The 21,293-nt window shown below is 37.4% G+C and overlaps 1 protein-coding gene across 1 annotated transcript in view; it reads right to left on the bottom strand.

Moving 5' to 3' along the window:
- The window catches only part of GUCY1A2 (guanylate cyclase 1 soluble subunit alpha 2), a 198,939-nt gene that overhangs the window by 29,743 nt on the left and 147,903 nt on the right, over positions 1-21,293 (bottom strand). Inside the window, exon 6 of the mRNA XM_063444920.1 lies at positions 17,162-17,305. Within this exon, the coding sequence (XP_063300990.1) occupies positions 17,162-17,305 (144 nt within the window). The remainder of the gene's footprint in view (positions 1-17,161; positions 17,306-21,293) is intronic.

The raw sequence follows: 21,293 nt of genomic DNA, 5'->3' as shown, positions 1-21,293 counted from the left end.
TGCAGTGTGTGTGTGTATGAATGCAGTGTGTGTGTGTATGAATGCAGTGTGTGTGTGTATGAATGCAGTGTGTGTGTGTGTATGAGTGCAGTGTGTGTGTGTATGAGTGCAGTGTGTGTGTATGAGTGCAGTGTGTGTGTGTATGAATGCAGTGTGTGTGTGTGTGTGTATGAATGCGGTGTGTGTATATGAGTGCAGTGTGTATGAGTGCAGTGTGTATGAGTGCAGTGTGTGTGTGTGTATGAATGGTGTGTGTATGAGTGCAGTGTGTGTGTATGAGTGCAGTGTGTGTGTATGAGTGCAGTGTGCTTGTGTGTATTAGTGCAGTGTGTATGAATGCAGTGTTTGAGTGTGTGATGCAGAGCCTTGGTGGGGGTGGGCATTTTTATTATTTTTTTATTATTTTAATACTAATTGTTTTTTTTGTTATATTATTTTTTTTTAAATTATTATTATTTTTTTATTATTTTTTAATATTTTGTTCATTATTATTATTATTAATACTTTTATTAAATTTTTATTATTATTATTAATATCTCTATTATTATTTTCGTCCCCCCTCCCTGCTTGCTAGCTGGCCAGGGAGGGGGGCTCCTTCCCTGGTGGTCCAGTGTCATTGGCAGTTCAGTGGGGGGGGAGAGGGGTGCTGGCAGAGCTGTACTTACCTTTCCTGCAGCTCCTGTCAGCTCTCTCCTCCTCCGCGCCGTCCGTGCAGCTCCCTCTGTCAGCTCACACTGTAAGTCTCGCGAGAGCCGTGGCTCTCGCGAGATTTACACTGGGAGCTGACCGAGGTGCTGAACGGACGGTGCGGAGGAGGAGAGAGCTGACAGGAGCTGCAGGAAAGGTAAGTACAGCTCTGCCAGCACCCCTCTCCCCCAGTCTGTATTATGGCAATGCAAATTGCCATAATACAGACTATTGACTCGAGTATAAGCCGAGTTCCGGTTTTTCAGCACAAAAAATGTGCTGAAAAACTCTGCTTATACTCGAGTATATACGGTAATCTTTATAATTTGGAGAATGTACTAATTTTTTTATGCAGTATTCTCTTTTATCCCTTGGGGACCTGAGAGTTTGGCAATCCCTTTAGGATATGTCAGGGGTGGCATGCATTTGGTTCGTAAGGAATTAATGTCCAGAAATTTCTGACAAGATTCCCCTGCTGTGAAGGGGAATATTATAATTTCCTTTCTGCAATTAAAGGTATTCTTTTCAGCTCATATGATCCAGGTAAGTTTTCGATACTTGGTATTGCAAGTATTTTAATTGACACTGGGAGGTCTTTCTAGTCCAATGGGCCATTCTACCAGGTTTACTATTTCTGGTGAAATTCACCTGCTACCAGAACAAGAGAGGTAACCCCTTAACAGGTGACTCCATTACGGTCCTCTCTTCTGATATTCATGGGGATTCTTCTAGGGGTCCTTATATGTTGAATTTGCAACCAATGTATGGCTTTAAGTGGTTGATTCATCCTACATAAAATAATGTAATGCAGCTTGTTGATGACAAACATTTGACTGATATGTTTTTACATGGTCTCTGTACCTAGATTGGTATAAGTTATGGTCACTTCTAACATTGCATTGATTTCATACTTGTGGATTATATACTTGTATTGGTGTTGATATCTTACAGATAATACAAACTGCTTATTATCACCATAGGCTCTGCCACTAGTATTTCATCACTATATGAAGATAAGGTAAGAGCAAGTAAGCGGTTGTTTATTCTCATAAGGATAACTGAATATCTTCTACTATCCTGCTTATTATGTGTCGGTTGCCATAATGGATCATGTGCCTCTGGTTACCACCTTCTCATCAGTATCCTGCCAGTTGCATATCTCCTACTTATGTTACACAACTGTCTCTAATAAATTTGATTATACTGTTTGGCATAATCTGTACTATTTACAATATGTTTCTTTGAATGTAGGTACTGACGTGATTGATCCTTGACTAATCTGTATATGATTCTTCTTGCCTTTGCCTAGTAATGTCATTGGTTTATACCTCTCCTGTGACTGATCATTACTGTATCAATTCATCCACGGTGTGAGGTATTGTTGTGAGCCTGATTTATTCGTTATTGCAGTGTTTTATTAACACTTATTTCTCTACTAGGCTCTGCCTCTTTCTGACAGGCAGGTATTGATTTGTTTCCTGTATCCACAGGTAAGTAGTTCACAAGGCAAGAGGAAGCAGTGTGAACCGTCCTTAATAATTACATCCGGGAAGTAATTGGATTCTCAGTGTAATTCTCCCCGTGTTGAAAAGCATGGTGTGTTGTTCTCATCCAACATTCTGTTATGCCTTTGTCAAGGTTCTGATCTGATGAGGTCATCAATTTGGTTTTAAATTTTATATCAAAATGGCATTATCCTTATCTAACTTAGGCTATCATGGCCTTAAGTCCTTTCGGACTCTATCATTATTCAGGATATTTCAAATATTGAATGCCAGGAGGTTGCTGACCTGGCAGCCTCTAGGTTAATTTACTTGTCTGAGCAGAATGTATGACAATATCCTATGGATGTCTTGTTTGGCTTTTTTAAAGTCTTCTAAGATTTATGCAGCTCAAGAATGGTTTTATAGCTATTAGCTGCTTTTGAACTCTGTCCCTCCCTCTATATATATTGCTTGGGTATTCCCCATGAGTAAATGCTGCCATGAATAATGTCAGGAAAAAAGGAAAATTTGCTTCATACTTACCGTAATTTTCTTTTTCTGATCATTATTCATGGCAGCATTACGGTCCCACCCATATACTATAAGATGTGATGCTAGTTACTAAGACTGCCTGATGGGAAGGGGGAGGATCTATATATACCAGTTTCAGAGTTCTATTTCCGGTCCTTTCTGCTGTGAGGGGAGGAGCTAACCCATGAGTAAATGCTGCCATGAATAATGATCAGAAAAAGAAAATTACGGTAAGTATGAAGCAAATTTTCCTTTTTCTCTCTACTCTTGTTTACCTTCACATCAATGAAGACATGTTGATTTTATGAAGGAATAATAACTTGTATTTGCTTCTGTACACCAAATTGAGGTTGGAGTGTTCATTGTTTCATTTAATGTGGTTTGATTGTCCCATTGTGTCACGGCACAACTCACAGCTCCAGCATCCCAGTCAGGTTCTCTGCTGTGCTGTCCACCAAGGGGCTTTAGTTTCTGTTTGCATTATTCTGCTTCCTGACCCCTTGCCTGGATTAAGCAGTGCTGATCCACCTGTAGCCCTTTTCCAATTAGGGTCAGCTGCATCTAATTTGCAGGCTGTAAAAGCCAGCCCTGCCTGAAAGCTAGTATCTGGTCATTTTGCCTGTTTGGTGTTTCCTGCTGGATCTTTGATTTGCTACTGATTGATTTCCTGGACTCTGATCTCTGCCTGATTTACCAACTTTGTTACTCTGCTGCCAGCCCTGACTTCTGCTTCTCGACTGACCCTGCCTTTGGATTTTCCCTTAATCTGTACTGTGTTTTGCATTTTGCCTGCTTCCTGTGCCATCTCCTGCAACTGGGCTCCAACTCCTGGTAAACTGTGTAAGTCCCCTGGTGACTGTTACACATTGTTCTACCTTGCTTAAAGGAGGAGACTTCATGCCAAGACCTCTTTGGTCCATGGACAGGAAGGATTTTGGTCCCAATGTTAACATATTCTGGAGCACTTAAAGTCACAAGACTTCTTAATTAAAGAGACACTATAGGCACCCAGACCACTTCAGCTCATTAAAGTGATCTGGGTGCAGTGTCCCAGGTGCCCTGACCCTGCAAAGGTAATTATTGCAAATTTTAATAAACGTCAATAATTACCTTTGTGGGTAAACTCCACCACTAGTGGTTGTCTGACAGACAGCCACTAGAGGGACTTCTGGGTCATTAGCGACTTTTAGTACATGAGGACATCCAGCGTCATGTAAAACCCCATAGGAAAGCATTGTATAATGCTTTCTTATGCGGGAAGTACTAATGCGAGCATGGCCACTGCTGCACGTGAGCATTAGGTCTCTCTTGCTGGCTGACGTTGGTGGGGGAGGAGCGTAGACAGAGCCTGAGCCACTGCCGAGGGACATCAGCAATGGAATCAAGTAAGTGACAGAAGCGTTTCTAAACCACAGGGGGGAGGTGTGATGGAGGGGGGCACTATAGTGCCAGGAAATTGAGTTTCTGGTACTATAATTTGCCTTTAAGCAGAATCCTCAAAGAGTTACACAGTAGCCACATACCCATGTAAAATGAATGCTTTATATTATGCAAATTAAAGGTACAGTAGATAGTAGGATTTGCTTTTGTTTCAGAATTAAAATTCTCATTGCTTTCAATGGATTTTTTTTTTTTTACTGAAGCGAGAAAATATAGCAAAGCTATTGGTCGAAAACGTCTAAACAAACTCGGATCATTACATAGATTACATCACCATTGCATAGTCACATAGCTAGGGATTTGGTATTCTTTGGTATTCTCGGCACTGCACATAGCTAGGAATTTGGTATTCTCGGCAATGCACGCAAGACCTGAGTTTTGTTTTTACATGGGATGTTCTAGTTCTAGTTCTATTTTGTCTAGAGTTGCTTTTAAAAAAAATAAAAAAATAAAAATGTTTCTATATTATAAAAAAGCCTATCTCTGTGAGTAAAAAGATGAAGCTAGAAAAAATAACAAACACATCAATTATAGAGAGCAGGGAATAAGTATTTAATGTTCGCAGGTCTCCCAAAAGAAGGTTATTAGAAGATAAATTGGTGATGTGATTTAAGACATTTTATATCAGCACTGCTTTTAGATAACAGAGAAAACACAATTAATGAATGGAAATGCTTGGCAAAACGGCTCACAAAAATCACTGGACAGAGAACGATACAAAAACAATATACCAAGAAAATAAATTGGAATGTCTGCAATATCTGACGTTGCATGTCCCTTGGTGCTCAGTACAATTTTTAAATAAAAATAAAATAATAATAGTCAGAATATCAGCATAATTTTTGCAAAGAGCAATCATTGAATAGTTTTGTAATTTTTGCTCCTGTCTTTCATGTAATATAGTTTTACTTGCATAATTCGTGTAAAAATATGTTCATATCGCATGTGGCAAAATCCTTTGATACCAGAAGAGCAAAAAATCGATGAAGTAATAATTTTTTCCATAATTCACCTGTTTTCATGCATTTTATTCAACAGTGAGTCTCAACTTTGTCTGTTTTTGCTGTCGTTTCATATTTATTTATGTACCTAATGTGAAAAATAAAGAGAGCTACTGTTTTGTTAACATGAAGATTAAGTACTAAGATTTAATACTTCTGATTGTTAGGACAGCGTGATACCTACAAAGACTTTATTCTGTGAGTTTTAATATTTACATATGTGACTCACCACTTGTATATTAAGATTCTCATGTACCTTATCTTAAAAAAATATATATTCTAATGATGATAAAATGGTTTTTCATGTATTACCATATAAATACTTTCAACAAGGTATATATGTCACCCAACACCTCTGACAACACTTTGCCATAACTTACGATGAAGTCTGTAGTATTAGATGCTACTTCCCTACTTCACCTTCCGCTCGCCTCTCTATCCCTTTTTTTTTATCACCTATTCTTTTCAAAGGCACAAAAAGTTCACAAAGTCACAACATTCATTGCTAGAATTGTTTGTACATAGTTAATATTTTCCTTATGAAATTGCTTGTTATGAAACTCTTTTGTTAAGGCTTATGTCCCATGGCCTTTATTGTCTATATAATTATCATATGTCCAAATGTATCAGTTGAAAACGTGAAAAATTCATAAGAAAAAAAAAAAAAAGAAAAAAAAAAAAAGATTGTTGAATTGTTTTCGCTTCAGTAGCTCACATGCTGATTAACTCATCTGACTTAGGAATGGATGTAATTCGCTTGTGAATATGATATTGCGGGAGAGGAGCAGAGGGGACTGAAAATGAGCATTTGTCTCCTCTGCTGCCAATCAAGAAAGGATCTGAATAAATGCAAGTAGATAATAGCTTTAAAAAAATCTTTGAAAGTTCTCAGTGAATACTCTTCTAGCAACCTATTTTATTACCCCTATTTATACCTTTTGTGTCACCATATCCCACTCCCTCTAGCATGTAAGCTCATTGAGCAGGGCCCTCAACCACTCTATTCCTGTGCGTCTTTTTGTCTGGTTACAATTAAATGTCTGTTAGTCCACCCATTGTACAGCGATACGTAATTTGCTGACACTATATAATTAATAAATTAATAATAATAGCTGCCTGTGAGTGTAAATCCTACCAATCTCAGGACTTGTATGCCTCATAGCAGGAAACCTGGATTCAGCCCTAGCCATAGTATTGACGACACATGTATTAAGAGAACATAATGTAATCTCAAAATTCAATATGACTCTTCACATTATGTTGTGTGTGTGTGTGTGTGTGTGTGTATATATATATATATATATATATATATATATTGTGTGTGTGAAAACACAAACACATTTTCCGTATCTACTATAAAAAAGATGAAATACAAGTATTTCTTATTTCATTTTTACATAGCAGTAATCCTTGACCTGATTTAACATGCCAGAAAATTTGCAATATAATTCTAGAGAACACATTTATTGTTACCTATTTAAACAAACATCAGAGCAAGGAAATGTCGAGATAGTTGCTTAGTAACAATTTTTCAGTGACATTTAAAACTTTATTCTAAATCTCCAATAAATATCTGGTATTTGTCAAACATGTTTTTGTTTTTTCTTGTGTCGTTAGAATGAATTCTTTCACATAAAAGGAAAGTTATTCTGTTAAAAAAAATGTGATGTAATATATTTAAAGACAAATCTGTAAGCTACAATCTTTTTGTAGAAAATAGTAAAGGCATTGTACTAGTGGGAATTTGCAGCCTCTACATATTTAAATATATAGCTAGTTTAGGTTATGTTTCTTAGATAAAATAGAACACGTTTTAGATCTGGTAAACTACTGAGTAAGGAGTTGCAATATTCAAATCAAGTAAGTGTTTCCGAACCAACTCTTCAAGGCTCATCCTTGTATTTAGACACTTCTAAATTTGGCTAGAATGGGGATACTGGGTACTGTTGGTGGGACTTTGTGAGTTAATTATGTACTACTGTTTTGAATTTTATCTTTATTTAATTATATCCAAATATAGTTGCATATAAATACGTAATCAATAATCAACACAGTAAAAGAGGAGACTCTATTTAAAAGAATAAAAACTACCACAAAAAGAGGACAAAGTCTTAAATTAGAGGGTCAAAGGTTTAAAATAATTTCAGGAATTATTACTTTACTAAGAGGGTAGTGGGTGCATGGAATAGCCTTCCAGCTGAAGTGGTAGAGGTTAACACAGTGACGGAGTTTAAGCATGAGTGGCATTTAAGATAGGGTCAGGGACTAATTAAATACAAATAAATATAGAAAAAGTCATGAATAATCAACAATCATATCTAGCCTTACACCACTCTGGCTGAAGTAAGCATCGAAGCCGTACTAAATATCTAACCTCACATTACACAGGTTCGAACTTTCTCAAGTATTAATATGAAGCCCTACATCACAATGGTTGACTTCCACCCCTATGCAGGTTAGAACATGAGAATAGCCTCGTACTACCATCGCTAGGTGTCACCAGTGATGATCTAAACCACAAGATATTAGCATATTGAAAACTATATTGTTAACCTATCCACCGCTAAGAAGGTCAACCAAAAAGGGCTACATGTTTAAATATTGTATAAAGCTACATAAGCACGCATGTGATGTTCAGGCACAGTTTGTTTTTGTACTACAAAATATTACCTTAAATGTGGCACCTTATCCTTAAAAAGTATTTTAGGTTTACTTATCCTTTCATGACACAGTTAATTTATATTTTTCTTAGCAGCTTAGTCAATTAAATATGTCTGTTTTCTGACGACTAATTAAAAGTAAATTAGAATGTGCAGAAAAGCTCTTTGCTAATTCCCCTTTTGTCTAATGACTGCTCGTAGCAAAAGGTGTGAATAGCAGCTTGAACAGATCAGTCTATTTCTTGATCCTGTTTGAATTGTTTTGGTTTTTAACTTTAAGCTTTTTATTGGAGGTAAGATTATTGCGCTTAATATGTTAACACCTTCGGTACCTGAGTTCCAGGTTATCAAAAAGACTTACGTTTCTAAAAACATAGCCATACTCAAACCAAATTCCAGTAAATGCCCTGAATCCTAAAAGTTTACCAAGCGAGGACACAAGGAGGAAAACAGCAGACAGTGCTTCAATCAACATTTTCATTAGTATCTACATGCTGTTGTGCTTGCTGCATTTATGTTTGTGTTCTGTACCTAGCCATATGTGTAGTGTAAGTACTTCTTCCTCACCATATATGCATTATTTGTAACTTATTTCATTTTTGTTTTCATCTCCTCCCCTCCTGTACATGGCTCCAAATTTGACCGTGTTTATATTCCTTGTAACCCTCTTCCCACTCCTGTCATGTTCCTACCACCACCTTCTTAAGCACCACAAACTGAGAACCAAATTCTTATGCATCATGGCCTGCTTTGTTGCTGTAATTTATCTGCTGAGTGCTGGTGGAGAGTGTTAAAATCAAGCCCTCCAACCCCCACCCCACAAAAGTATAAAACTCTACAATTGCAATACTACCAAAGTAAGATTATGTCCAAATTCCTATTACTCATGTTACTTGCCCTTGAAAATAATGTAGAGTCTAACCCTGGTCCCCCAACAGATTCCATTCCTAGCCTTCTAGCTAAAAAAAGCCTCTCCTTTGTGCACTGTAATATCTGCAGCTTACTACCAAAAATCGATGCACTGCAAGCATGGTGTTCACATTACAAGCCCCAAATCATTGTGCTTTCTGAATCCTGGCAAACCGCAAAAATACCTGACTCTGCCATTGCAATACATGGGTATTCATGCCATAGAAATGACAGAGCAAAAAGAGGAGGTGGCATTGTAATTTATGTTGAAAATCCCATAAAGTTCATCCCCTTACAAAACTTTAGCCCTCCTGCCCCCTTTGATTTCCTTTCTGACACAATTGAGATCCTGTGCAGTAAATCAATCATTTGCAGGAATCTACCGCCCATCTAGCTCCCCAGTGCATTCCCTATCTGACATAGCCCATCTCCTTAGTGACCATAGCTCAAAACCTAAAAAGTGAACTGTTGGTCTTTGGAGATTTTAATATTAGTGATGTCGCGAACATAAAATTTTCCGTTCGCGAATGGCGAACGCGAACTTCCGCAAATGTTCGCGAACGGGCGAACCGGGCGAACCGCCATAGACTTCAATAGGCAGGCGAATTTTAAAACCCACAGGGACTCTTTCTGGCAACAATAGTGATGGAAAATTTGTTTCAAGGGGACTAACACCTGGACTGTGGCATGCCAGAGGGGGATCCATGGCAAAACCCATGGAAAATTACATAGTTGATGCAGAGTCTGGTTTTAATCCATAAAGGGCATAAATCACCTAACATTCCTAAATTGTTTGGAATAACGTGCTTTAAAACATCAGGTACGATGTTGTATCGATCAGGTAGTGTAAGGGTTACGCCCGCTTCACATTGACAGACCAAATTACCCGTTTAACGCACCGCAAACAACCGCAAACAGTCCATTTGCACAACCGCAGTCCATTTGCACAAGGTTGGATACCAAGGTAGCCATGTCCCATTCCTTTTCCTCACTGATGTCATTGAAGGTCTCTTCCTCCACCCAGCCACGTACAACACCAAGGGTCCCCGAAAGGTGACAACAAGCCCCCTGTATATTTGTTTTAAATGTACACTACTGTTACACCAGATATGATGCACTGGTGTGACACTGTGCCCTGGCAGGCCCTGAAACGCACACTCGTGATGGAAACTGACTGCTATTATATTACAGTCAAAGTTTTTTTTTATTTTTTTTTTAAATGCAAGCTATTGTGACACCAGATATGAGTGGTGGCACTGGGACCACCTTAAAAATATTGGATATCGCTAAAAATCATGATCACTATATACTTTCTCTACAAACCTCTAAAACGAACCAAACTACTCATCCATCCGCTATACCACTTTATCCCACCTAGAACTAGTGCCCAGTTAAAATACTTGACTCTTACTTACCCACACTCAGTCATGCCACACACATTTCACCACTACTCTCACTGAATCCCTCTGACTATGGCTAAATTCATCTTTTACATCAGGACACTACTCCTAAGATTGGGTTGTATCCATGTCTCGGGTCTTTCATTTAGAATAGGGGCAGCTTCGGTCTCCTTCAACACTGACACTTCAGTGCATATCATTAAAAGATTGGGCAGATGGAAATCCTCAGTCTACAACCGATATATTCCTCATCCGGAGAAAGAAATGAGGAAAGCTTTTAAAAGTTTGGCTTTGTAAATTTGATGCAATAAGTGTGTTTTTCTTTAATACCTTTTTACCCTATTTGCTTGAACCCGATTTACATATATTACTAATATGTTTCTGAACATATATATTATATTATTCACTCACTCACTCTCTGGGCCAGCCAGCAAGACATCATGCTGCCTAGGTCCAACAATAAATGACTATGGGGGATAATGTATAATAAACACAGGTTACTGGCTATGGGGGGATAATGTATAATAAACACAGGTTACTGGCTATGGGAGGGATAATGTATAATAAACACAGGTTACTGGCTATGGGAGGATACTGTATAATAAGCACAGGTTACTGGCTATGGGGGGGATAATGTATAATAAACACAGGTTACTGGCTATGGGAGGATAATGCATAATAAACACAGGTTACTGGCTATGGGGGATAATGTATAATAAACACAGGTTACTGGGTATGGAGGATAATGTATAATAAACCCAAACACAAAAACACACACCAAAAAAAAATGAATGCAGCTTCAGAATTAATCTAAATTGTATGCTGTCTAGGAGGTGGGAGGTTCTGGGAGGGAGGGTCTGCTGCTGATTGGCTGTAATGTGTCTGCTGACTGTGAGGTACAGGGTCAAAGTTTACTGAACGATGACGAATAGGGCGAGGACCGAACATCGCATATGTTCGCCATCCGTGGCGAACGCGAACACGCTATGTTCGCAAGGAACTATTCGACAGCGAACCGTTCGGGACATCACTATTTAATATTGATTGGCTGAATCCTAAAAATAATAGTTCTTGCACGCTGTTTAAGACTTTGCAGCTAACGCAATGAATCTCCTCCCCAAATTGCATAAACATTGAAAGCCATAACCATACCCTGCTCGATTGGATTCTCTCCACTTCTCCTGATAGAATCCAGGAGGTAGGTGTTCTCCCTAAAAGTTTCAGTGACCACTGCTTAGTGTATTGTGTGCGCTAAAAAAGGCTACTAAATCCTCTCCCAAGGTTAAAATCACCAGGTCCTTCAAAAAATGTAAATTGAATCTTGAATCCTTTCTAAATGACATCAAGAACCTCCGATGGCACAGATTAAACCTTATCCCAGATCTATACTGTGCAGTTGAATTATTTCAGTCTGAACTCCTACAAGTTTGGAATTTGCATGCCCCTCTGCGTAAGGTGAGAGTAAAAGGGGCACATATGAACTGGATCACAGCTGACCTCATTTAAATGTACCAGTTTCGGGATTCTTTGTGGTTAAAGTTCAAGCTGGCTCTATGAACAATCACTGTGCATGTAGACAACGGCAAAATATATGCACAAAACAAACAAAATTGGCCAAGGTCCAATATTTTTGTGAAAATCTGAACAATAACATATCAAACCCTAGAAATTTTTGGAAAATCATAAATAAATTACAAACTCCCCCAATCCACTCCCAGCCCTTCACTGTCAAAGTGGACAACCAAGCACTTCAACTTCCCTTAGATGTAGCAAATGCCTTTAACAATTATTTTGTCGGATGCTCCACCGCCCTGATTGCCAAACTAATAAATGACACACATCCTGAAACTACAAATGTGGATCAGGCCCCACTAAATTTGCAAAGACCCAATGGAGAGAAGTTCAATTGTAGACCTGTACTTATTAGAAACACCTTATGATCTAAAAATGAAAAATCAGTCTGGACCTGATCAAATCCTAGCAATGCTGTTGAAGCTCCGTGCGCTGACAATTGCTATTCCTGTTACAACCCTAATTAACGAATCCTTGTTGTCTGGATACATACCCAAAGTTTGGAAGACTGTGAGAGTAGTGCCTATCCATAAAAGTGGTGACACTACTTTTGTTTCTAACTATCGCCCAATATCATTGCTCCCAGTATTGTCAAAAATCTTAGAAAAATGCATCCATATGCAACTATGTGAGTATTACCAACAATCTAACTATCTGACCACTGATCAATCAGGTTTTTGCCCGAATCACTCTACTACAACTGACCTCTTAAAAGTTTGCAATGACATCCAAACTGGCATGGAACAAGGAGACCTAACTGGAGCTATATTCCTTGATTTTGCAAATGCCTTTGGCACAGTAGACCATGACATTCTACTGCACAAACTAAAAAACTCAGGTATTGGCGATCGTCCGCTAACCTGGTTTCGATTATATATATATATATATATATATATTGAAGCACCCACAATATGTCTCCATTTCTGACAGCGACACCCTCCCTCTCCCAGTCATGTGTGGTGTTCTCCAAGGTTCTATTCTCGGCCCCCTACTATTCACATTATTTATAAATGATCTGCCTAATGTCTGCAAATCTACACATGTACGCAGACAACACAGTAATCTATGCAAGCAAATCCGATCTACCACAGCTAGAGGCTGTGCTCCAAGACCAGTTCACAGAAGTAGAAAAGTGGATCACAAAAAACAAACTCTTAAACACTGACAAAACTGTCACAATGATCTTTGGAACAGTACCTAAATTACACAAATTACACAATTCCCATCTATCCGTCTAAACAAAATCAAATAGCACACTGACCGCAGTCCACTCTTTCAAATACTTGGGTATGTTGTTATACCCTGATCTATCTTTTGGCCTCCACATAGAAAAACTTGCATCTAAACTTTATCCAAAACTAGGTGCCCTGTACAGAAACAAATCCTGCCTAAGCCTTACAGTAAAGGAAAAGATTGCACACCAAATGCTGATGCCAGTCATTGATTATGGGGATGTAGTATATGCACCTGCACCGCAAACCCACCTTAATAAACTCAATCATCGCTTTGTGCTACAATGTACTTACAGGATCTACCACTGTGACATGCTAAAATAACTAAACTGACTCTCATTGGAATCCAGACGCACCCTTCATCTTTCCAGCCTTGATTTAAGAGCTTTTCTAGGAAGCTTCTACCCTACCTGAGCAAAATGATCTCCCTGGCTGTTCCCACCACCTATAACCTCCGATCCAGTGTCAGCACTTTATTTAGTCTACCTCAATACAAAAAGAAAGCGGCCCAATCCTCCTTTTCTTACAGAGCACCGCAATTATGGAACGACCTCCCCCACACTTTCACATCTGCCCCAGGCCTAAAGGCCTTTAAGAGATCCCTCTCTACATACCTCACAACAGAATGAACCTGTCATGGTTGATTATATATTTCCTACCTGTTCTATGTTAAATTGTGTATATATTGTGAATTAATATTGTTTTTGTAATATTGTACCCTATTGTATCAATGTAAAGTTTTGTGGACCCAGGACATAATTGAAAACTAGAGAAATCTCAATGTATTCTTCCTGGTAAAATATTTTATAAATAAATAAAGTCACCAGATTGGCCAAAACATTGTCTTTTTCTTTGAACTGCTAGATAATAGAACAAACATCACAAACATCAACCCTGCCTTGGTGATAGATAATGTTACCTAATTAGACCATTTAAATGACACATAAGCATTGTAACTACAATATCACATAGCAAAACCTATAACACGTACATGAAATGGTGCTTTTGACTTACTTTAGAGAAACAATTACCCACTGCACTGTCAGTACATTAGATGTTAGTTATATATCTGTCACCTGTTACTAACATCAGAGTACCTGTATGTGTATAACCTGAGGAAGTCTGTGATTGGACAGCCACAGAAAGTCTGTCACGGTTAAAAGGGGAGGACTTGCATAGACATTAGACAAAAGATTTGCAACTTTAGAAATTGGGTTTTAGATAAACACAACTAATTGGGGTTATTTCTAGTACATACTTAATAGTGACTTTTTATTTTATAATCTTCGGGCATTTGAGGGTCCTATCTATCATGAATGCCTGTCCTAATGTGTTTTATACCCCACCTCCTATAGACTGTAAGCTTGTTTGAGCAGGGTCCTCTTCAACCTATCGTTCCTGTAAGTTTTCTCGTAATTGTCCTATTTATAGTTAAATCCCCCCTCTCTTAATATTGTAAAGCGCTACGGAATCTGTTGGTGCTATATAAAAGGCAATAATAATAATATTAATAATAATATTATTAATAATAATAATGTAACCAATAAAAGCTGCTGAACTACATAGTGCCCATGCCTGTCTTTAGATATTTTATAAAATATCTGACATATTATTCTATATTATATTATTGTTATTAAGCTACTGCCCTCTGCTATTTGTTTAAACAAGAGATTCAAAATGGCATGTTCCTGATCAAACCGAACAACTCTCTGCCCTGAGCAATAATTATAATCAATAATAAGCCATAATGTGTATTTATTATACATATATATAACATATGATCATACATAGAATAGGACAAAAAAAAAATACAAAAAGTCTGCAGATATAAAAAATCAAGGCGAACATATTTTGAGATTAAAAAGAAAATGCTATTTTAAAAAAAATAATAATAATAAATGGAAACCTTGGGTCTTTTCATGCTGAGAAAACAAGCTTTACTGAAAAAAATATAAATATTTCAGCAGCCGCAGTTTATATATTTTGTCAAGATATGCTGAGTCTACCAAATGTTCTTGCCTTATTTTAGTTAATTTCAAATTATTATTATTTTTTTTAATAAGGCAGGTACATATATTTACTTAAATTTCATCATCTGTAAGTTAATGTAGTTTTGTTTTTTTCTTACTTGGAAAGTGATATTCTGGAAAAAAAATATACACTAGAAATAACTTAAGCATTGATTATTTTAGTAATGTGTTGGCACTTCTTCACACATACTGCAACTGGTGTACATTAAGAATATGTGAATTATATATAAATTGAAGTAGCACACCAATGGCTAGGTAGAAAATGCCAGCAATGAAAATGTTAGCAGCTTAAGTGCAGTTCTTCTCACCACATAATCCTTAAAGCAATTTGTGGTCAATTTTGTCCATTAGATGAACTGCGTATATATCAAAATAGGACCCATGAATGAACTGTATGCTTTCACTGACTGTTCGGATGGATAGATTTATGAAGAAACAGATAAATGGATCAATAGATAATTGGAGCTCTGCTTCACTCCTACTTGATATTTCCTATCCTAATGTTTCTAATACCCCACTTCCTATAGACTGTAAGCTCATTTGAGCAGGGTCCTCTTCAACCTATTATTCCTGTAAGTTTTCTTGTAATTGTCTTATTTATTGTTACATCCCCCCCCTCTCAAAATATTGTAAAGCGCTACGGAATCTGTTGGCGCTATATAAATGGCAATAATAATAATAATAATAATAATAATGAAGTTCTGCGGTTATATTTTACAATGCAACTCATCTAGAAACCAATTTAGTTTAAATCATAAACCACTCGACAACATATCTAAAGCCTGTTGCGAGATAGTTATTGCTAGCAGCAGAGACTCTTTAATCTATTTATTAACATACATATTTATTTACAAATGTATTATAGAATTAGGGGTAGGATTATGGGTTAAATTAGGGGTAGGATTGTGGGCAGGGTTGTAGGCAGATTTAGGTGCTAGATTAGAAGCAGGATTAAGGGCAAAGGTATACATGTGGGGTATCATTATCCTTTAGAATGTAGCAGAATACAAATTTAGGTTCTTTGTAGTAGTGGGGCCACAAATGTGGTCTGTAATTTTCCCCAAAATAAAACACATGCGTGAAAAACACAAACATTTTAATATAACTAACAGATTTAACCAAAAGTTGTGATACAATTGACAAGTGTCAGAATGCTAAAAAGCCTAGTTGCTGTACTCTCTACAAATGTATTTTTGTATTTTGTGGTTTTTGATTATGTGACTACTATAAAAGTTGTAATCTCAGCATTCAACATTTTGCTAAATTTTATCTTTAACATCATAATTTACTCCTTCTAATATTTGTTTTATACTTCTTAAAATATATTGAAATCCTTAACATATTGGACATTTTAACAATCAGGATTAATTAGAGAATGTATTTTGAGTTTGTTTTCTTGTTGCATTTGGTGTATAGGAATGTAAAACTGAGGATTTTATTTTTTTCATTTTTAAATAATTTATTCATTTTTAATATTGTGTTTTGTAACCATACAGGGTATCAAAAAAAGCCCTATTTCTCCTTTCAAATATATTTAATTCTTATGAGTGCTTTCAAACAGAAAAGGTGATATTGTGGTATAATGAAGGCTTTGATCACAAACACCAGTGAGGATCTGCTTACGTCCGTGATACCTACTGCTTTTATCACAGAAAAACATTGGCATTGCATTTGCCAGATTGCCTTTGAGAAAAAAAAAAGAGATACTTAATTGGCCATCTGAAATTGAATTTTTTATCAGACATATTTGGTTTGTGAAAAGCATGCAGTGTTTACATTTGTTGTCCTTTGTAGCCAGTTCTTAATCTATTCTACATAACAAATGTCCATCATCCATCCATTCCCACGTTTAGATTAGTGTAGGACCCACCGATATTGGCGTACTGTGAAGTAGTGGTGGGCTTAACACAATATGGCCATATGGTGGAACTGAATACCCATATTTTTTTTTTCTTGGTCAATTTTAAGTAGTCTTGTAAAATGTAAACTGTATTTTAATGTGTGCACTGTAACCTAATTTGTATTATGTATAATATAAAAAGGTGCCACAATGGAATCACTTGTAAAATAGTTTACATTACTTGTCAAAAACAGAAGTGTACTAACTTGACTGTATATGTACAATTTTGGCTACAATTTTTCAAAAAAGGAGGTATAAACATCGCTTTGGAAAGTATTTTATCAATGAACAGCATGGATGAAATATAAAATGTACCCTAATAGGTCTTCCATCAGGCGTGAGGACTTCCTCAGAGAGTTCCATCATCTTTAAAGCCATCAGAGCAATTGGTTTTGCATGGTTGCTGCTCTTCCTAAGAATTCCAGCGCACACACAATACGCATCTCCTATTGTTTCAACCTGTTGGGAAAAAAACAAGAGAAATGTATTATATAGAAATGTATCGATAATCAATGTTATTCACTTCACCTGTCAGTGGTGTTAATGTTGTGGCAGATCAGTATATATAAATTAACAATATTAACATATACATATATATATACACACACACACGCACACAAATTAATAGAAAATGCGGCTGCACGCACGGTCTTCAAGCAAAGTAGGATCTTTATTAGAGTTCCAGGGTGATCCACGCTTCAGTCCCATGCCGGGACTTTTGTTGAAGACCATGAGTGCAGCCCCATTTTCTATTAACTTGTATACAAATTTGTGCCTCTGGGACTGGCACCCGGCTATATTTTGAAATTGTTGATCCTGAGTTCAAGGAACAAACATCATTTTTATATACACACACATGTACACACTATATGATTTTATACGAAGGTCAGTAAATGTAAAAATCTACATTTTTATGAACAGACCTCGCACGGTTTGGCAAGTATGACACAGATAACAGCCAATACTGAAACTCAGATGCTATCTAGCTAAACACATTACAGAACCAATCTGTGGACACTGTGGCTTATCGTACTGCTGACTGTCAAGGAATATGTGAAAATATACTGCTATCCAAAAATGGAAACAGTTCCATTTAATACATGACTTCTGCTGAGCTAAGGTAGAATTTTAATTCCCATTGTAACAAGTATATCCCAGTGAATTTATAGTATATAGTTACTATATATTTATATTTTATATTAACCATATATTTTACAGTAGCCGACTTATTTTCATAGAGGGATAATCATTTGATCTTACATTCATGAACAGATCACAGACGAGCAAGCCATTACATTAATTAGAACTAGAATTAGGTTTATTGATCCCTTCTTTGCAAATAACCCCAATGTTATAAAAATCCGATGATGTCAGTGAATAACAATAAAGGTCCTTGTTAGCTGTCTCAGTGTTGAAACGTGAAATAATTAACTATAAATATAAGGGTACATTTTATTGGCACAACATTACAAACAAAAAGGACGGTTTGTTTGTTTCATGATTCAGATTTCCACCTGCGATTCATCAAGATGATGAGGGGACAGTCATTGACAGGGTTATTCAATAAAAAGTGAGCGTTCAAAGTGAATTTCAAAGGTAAGGCAAGAGTAGCTGAACTGACAGCAGAGCAATTGTTCCAGTTCGGTTACTTTGACCTGAAATGTGAAATTCACTTTGAATTATCACCATAGTGAATAACCCCATATTGTTTGTATTCACAGACCAAGTGAGAAGCGACAAATAGTAGGAAAAAAGGAGAAGCAGTAAAATTATCTGTATTTGTTATACATTAATAAATACACAACATATAAATATAGATTTATTTTTGTTTCTCCTTTTTATCCCCTCCGATTGGTTACTTCTTGTCATTATATCTGTTATGCAAACTGGAGGGAAATATGTGGCACCTCCCTATTTTGCATTTTTAAAGTTCCTTTCCTTCATCCTTTACCCACCCATCCCTCCATCCATTACTAGGCTCAGAATGTGCAATTTGAGCCAGTGCAATGGTCCAATCAAATGGTTCTCTATGAGAAGCATTTGACTGTAACTCGAGCGGGTAGCAGTGACGTTGGGCCGAGGTGTGGAAACCAGCCCGGGGAACTTTGCCTGGTGCTGGATTCCAGGTATTGCAGGATTATGGGGGATTATAGCATGCACATACTAAGGAGAAAATAGAAGTATGACCTGGCACTGGAAGCTGGAAGCACATCTTCCCTTATGATGTCAAAGGGGGGTGGTCATGGCTGAAACACATTTTTGCAAATCATTGCAGCAACACTATATGGAAAAAAAAAAATGATGGGACACCTGACCCACCAACAGCGACTTTTATAATATTGCATTCTAAATACATAGACATTAATATGTAGTTTGTCCCCCCTTTGCAGCTATAACAGTTGTACTTTTCAGGGAAGGTTTTGCACAAGATTTTGGAGAGTTTGTTTTTGAATTTTAGCTATTCATCCAGTAGACCCTTTGTGAGGTCAAGAAGTCCTGGCTTGCAATTCCGAAGGTCATGCTGGAATGTAAAAGGCCCTTTCCCAAACTGTCCCCACATAGCATTATCAAAAATGTCTTCGTATGCTGGAGCATTAAGATTCACGGGAAAAGGGCCTAGCCCAAGCCCAGAAAAACAGCCCTATACTATTATCCCTTTTACAGCCAACTTTACAGTTGGCACAATGCAGTCTGGCAGTTAATGTTGGCTGGCATCCGCCAAACCCAGACTCACTATCAGACTGTCAAACAGAGAAGCATGAATCATCACTCCACGGAACACATTTCTACTGCTCCAAAACCCGGTGGTGGAATGCTTTACACAACTCGATCCGACACTTGGCTTGGCATTGTACTTGTTGATGTGAGGCTTGCATGCAGCTACTCAGCCATGGAATCCCATTCAATGAAGCTCCCACCACACAATTTATGTGCTGATATTAATGCCAGTGGAAGTTTGGAACTCTTCATCTACACACCATGAGCCTCAGCCCCCAACCTTCACCATGCTCTCTGCTTCAACTTTCCAATATTACCACTTACATTTGACCCTTAGGATATTTAACTTGTTGCAAAGGTGGCATCCTATCACAGTACCACGCATAAATTCACTGACCTCTTCAGAATGACCCATTTTTTTCACAATTTTTTCACAAATGTTTGTAAGTACGGACTGCATGGCTAAGTGCTAGATTTTACACACCTGTGGCAATGGGTCTGATTGAAACACCTGAATTCAATAATTAAAAGGTGTGGACAGACCACTACAACCCCTAGAAGGGTAGTTATAGTGCGAGTGTAGACAACCTTCGGAACTCCAGAAGTTGTGTATTACATCTCCCCTAATGCTCTTATTATGGGAGATGTAGTCCACAAAATCTGGAGTGCCAAAGGTTGCCTAGCCCTGCTATAGTTTTTAGAGTGTCCTTCAAATGAACATAACTTTGCACATACACTTTGCTTTTCCCAACTTCATATGTTGTTAGCAGAGCTGCAGATAAAGTGATTTAACCTGAGTATCCTTTTCTTTTTAATTGCTAATTGCACAGTGTGCCTTAGCATTTATTTTGCAGAAAGAGCGATTGTGCCTTGTGTGCACATTACGGAAAATTTGGACGGTCTGCTCATATTTAATGTTCCTTTAGATCAAGTAGTTTATAAATATGGCATCTGCTTTTGTGCAGAAATGAGCAGCTGCAGAGCACAGCATGAGAGACAAGGTCTTCCGAAAACGTCTCCCAAGCAGTTTTGTGAGTACGATGTAACATTTTTTTGCTCAACTCCAGCTGGCCACTAATATAACTTAACTTAATTAAAAAGCCAACACTTTATAGAAAGTAGCTTTTGGTTTGACAGAATTTGAGTTTTATCATCAACATGTTGTCTGCTGCTTCTATAACCAGCTTCCCAGGTCTATCAGAGGCATAGATACACACACACATTATTTGTAAATAACACAATTATATATATATATATCAAATTAAAAATGTTTATTTTTAATGATACTACACACACCTAAAACCCTTTAGCTTGCTGAAGTGCCTAATATGTGAAGAGTGTATCATCTTTTTTGCAGTTTACAAAAAGTGTAGATTTCAATAGAAATTGGCCCTTTTCTAAATTAAGGGGATACTATAGGCATCAAGACAACTTTAGCTTAAATAAGCAGTTTGGGTGTATATATTTATTTATTTCTGTTTATTTATTTGTTTATTTTAGCTTAATGAAGCAGTTTTGGTGTACAGATTGCCACACACACGGCTTTCAATCATACAACCAGTCCTGTTAGTCCCTGATAGCAAAACTGGAGCAAAACTCAAGAGACATGAAATTGCTCAGAGCACCTGCCTTGTAAAGACTTCTCATTGGACTGCATTGTAAAATCTGGGATTGGGCAGCCACAGAAAGTCGGGGCTGAGGAAAAAGGTGAGGGCTTACAAATGCTGCA

This window comes from Pelobates fuscus, chromosome 1, assembly GCF_036172605.1.
Source record: "Pelobates fuscus isolate aPelFus1 chromosome 1, aPelFus1.pri, whole genome shotgun sequence".
NCBI lineage: Eukaryota > Metazoa > Chordata > Amphibia > Anura > Pelobatidae > Pelobates > Pelobates fuscus.
The sequence above is the reverse complement of the archived record's forward strand: the minus strand, read 5'-3'. Positions and strand labels throughout refer to the sequence as shown.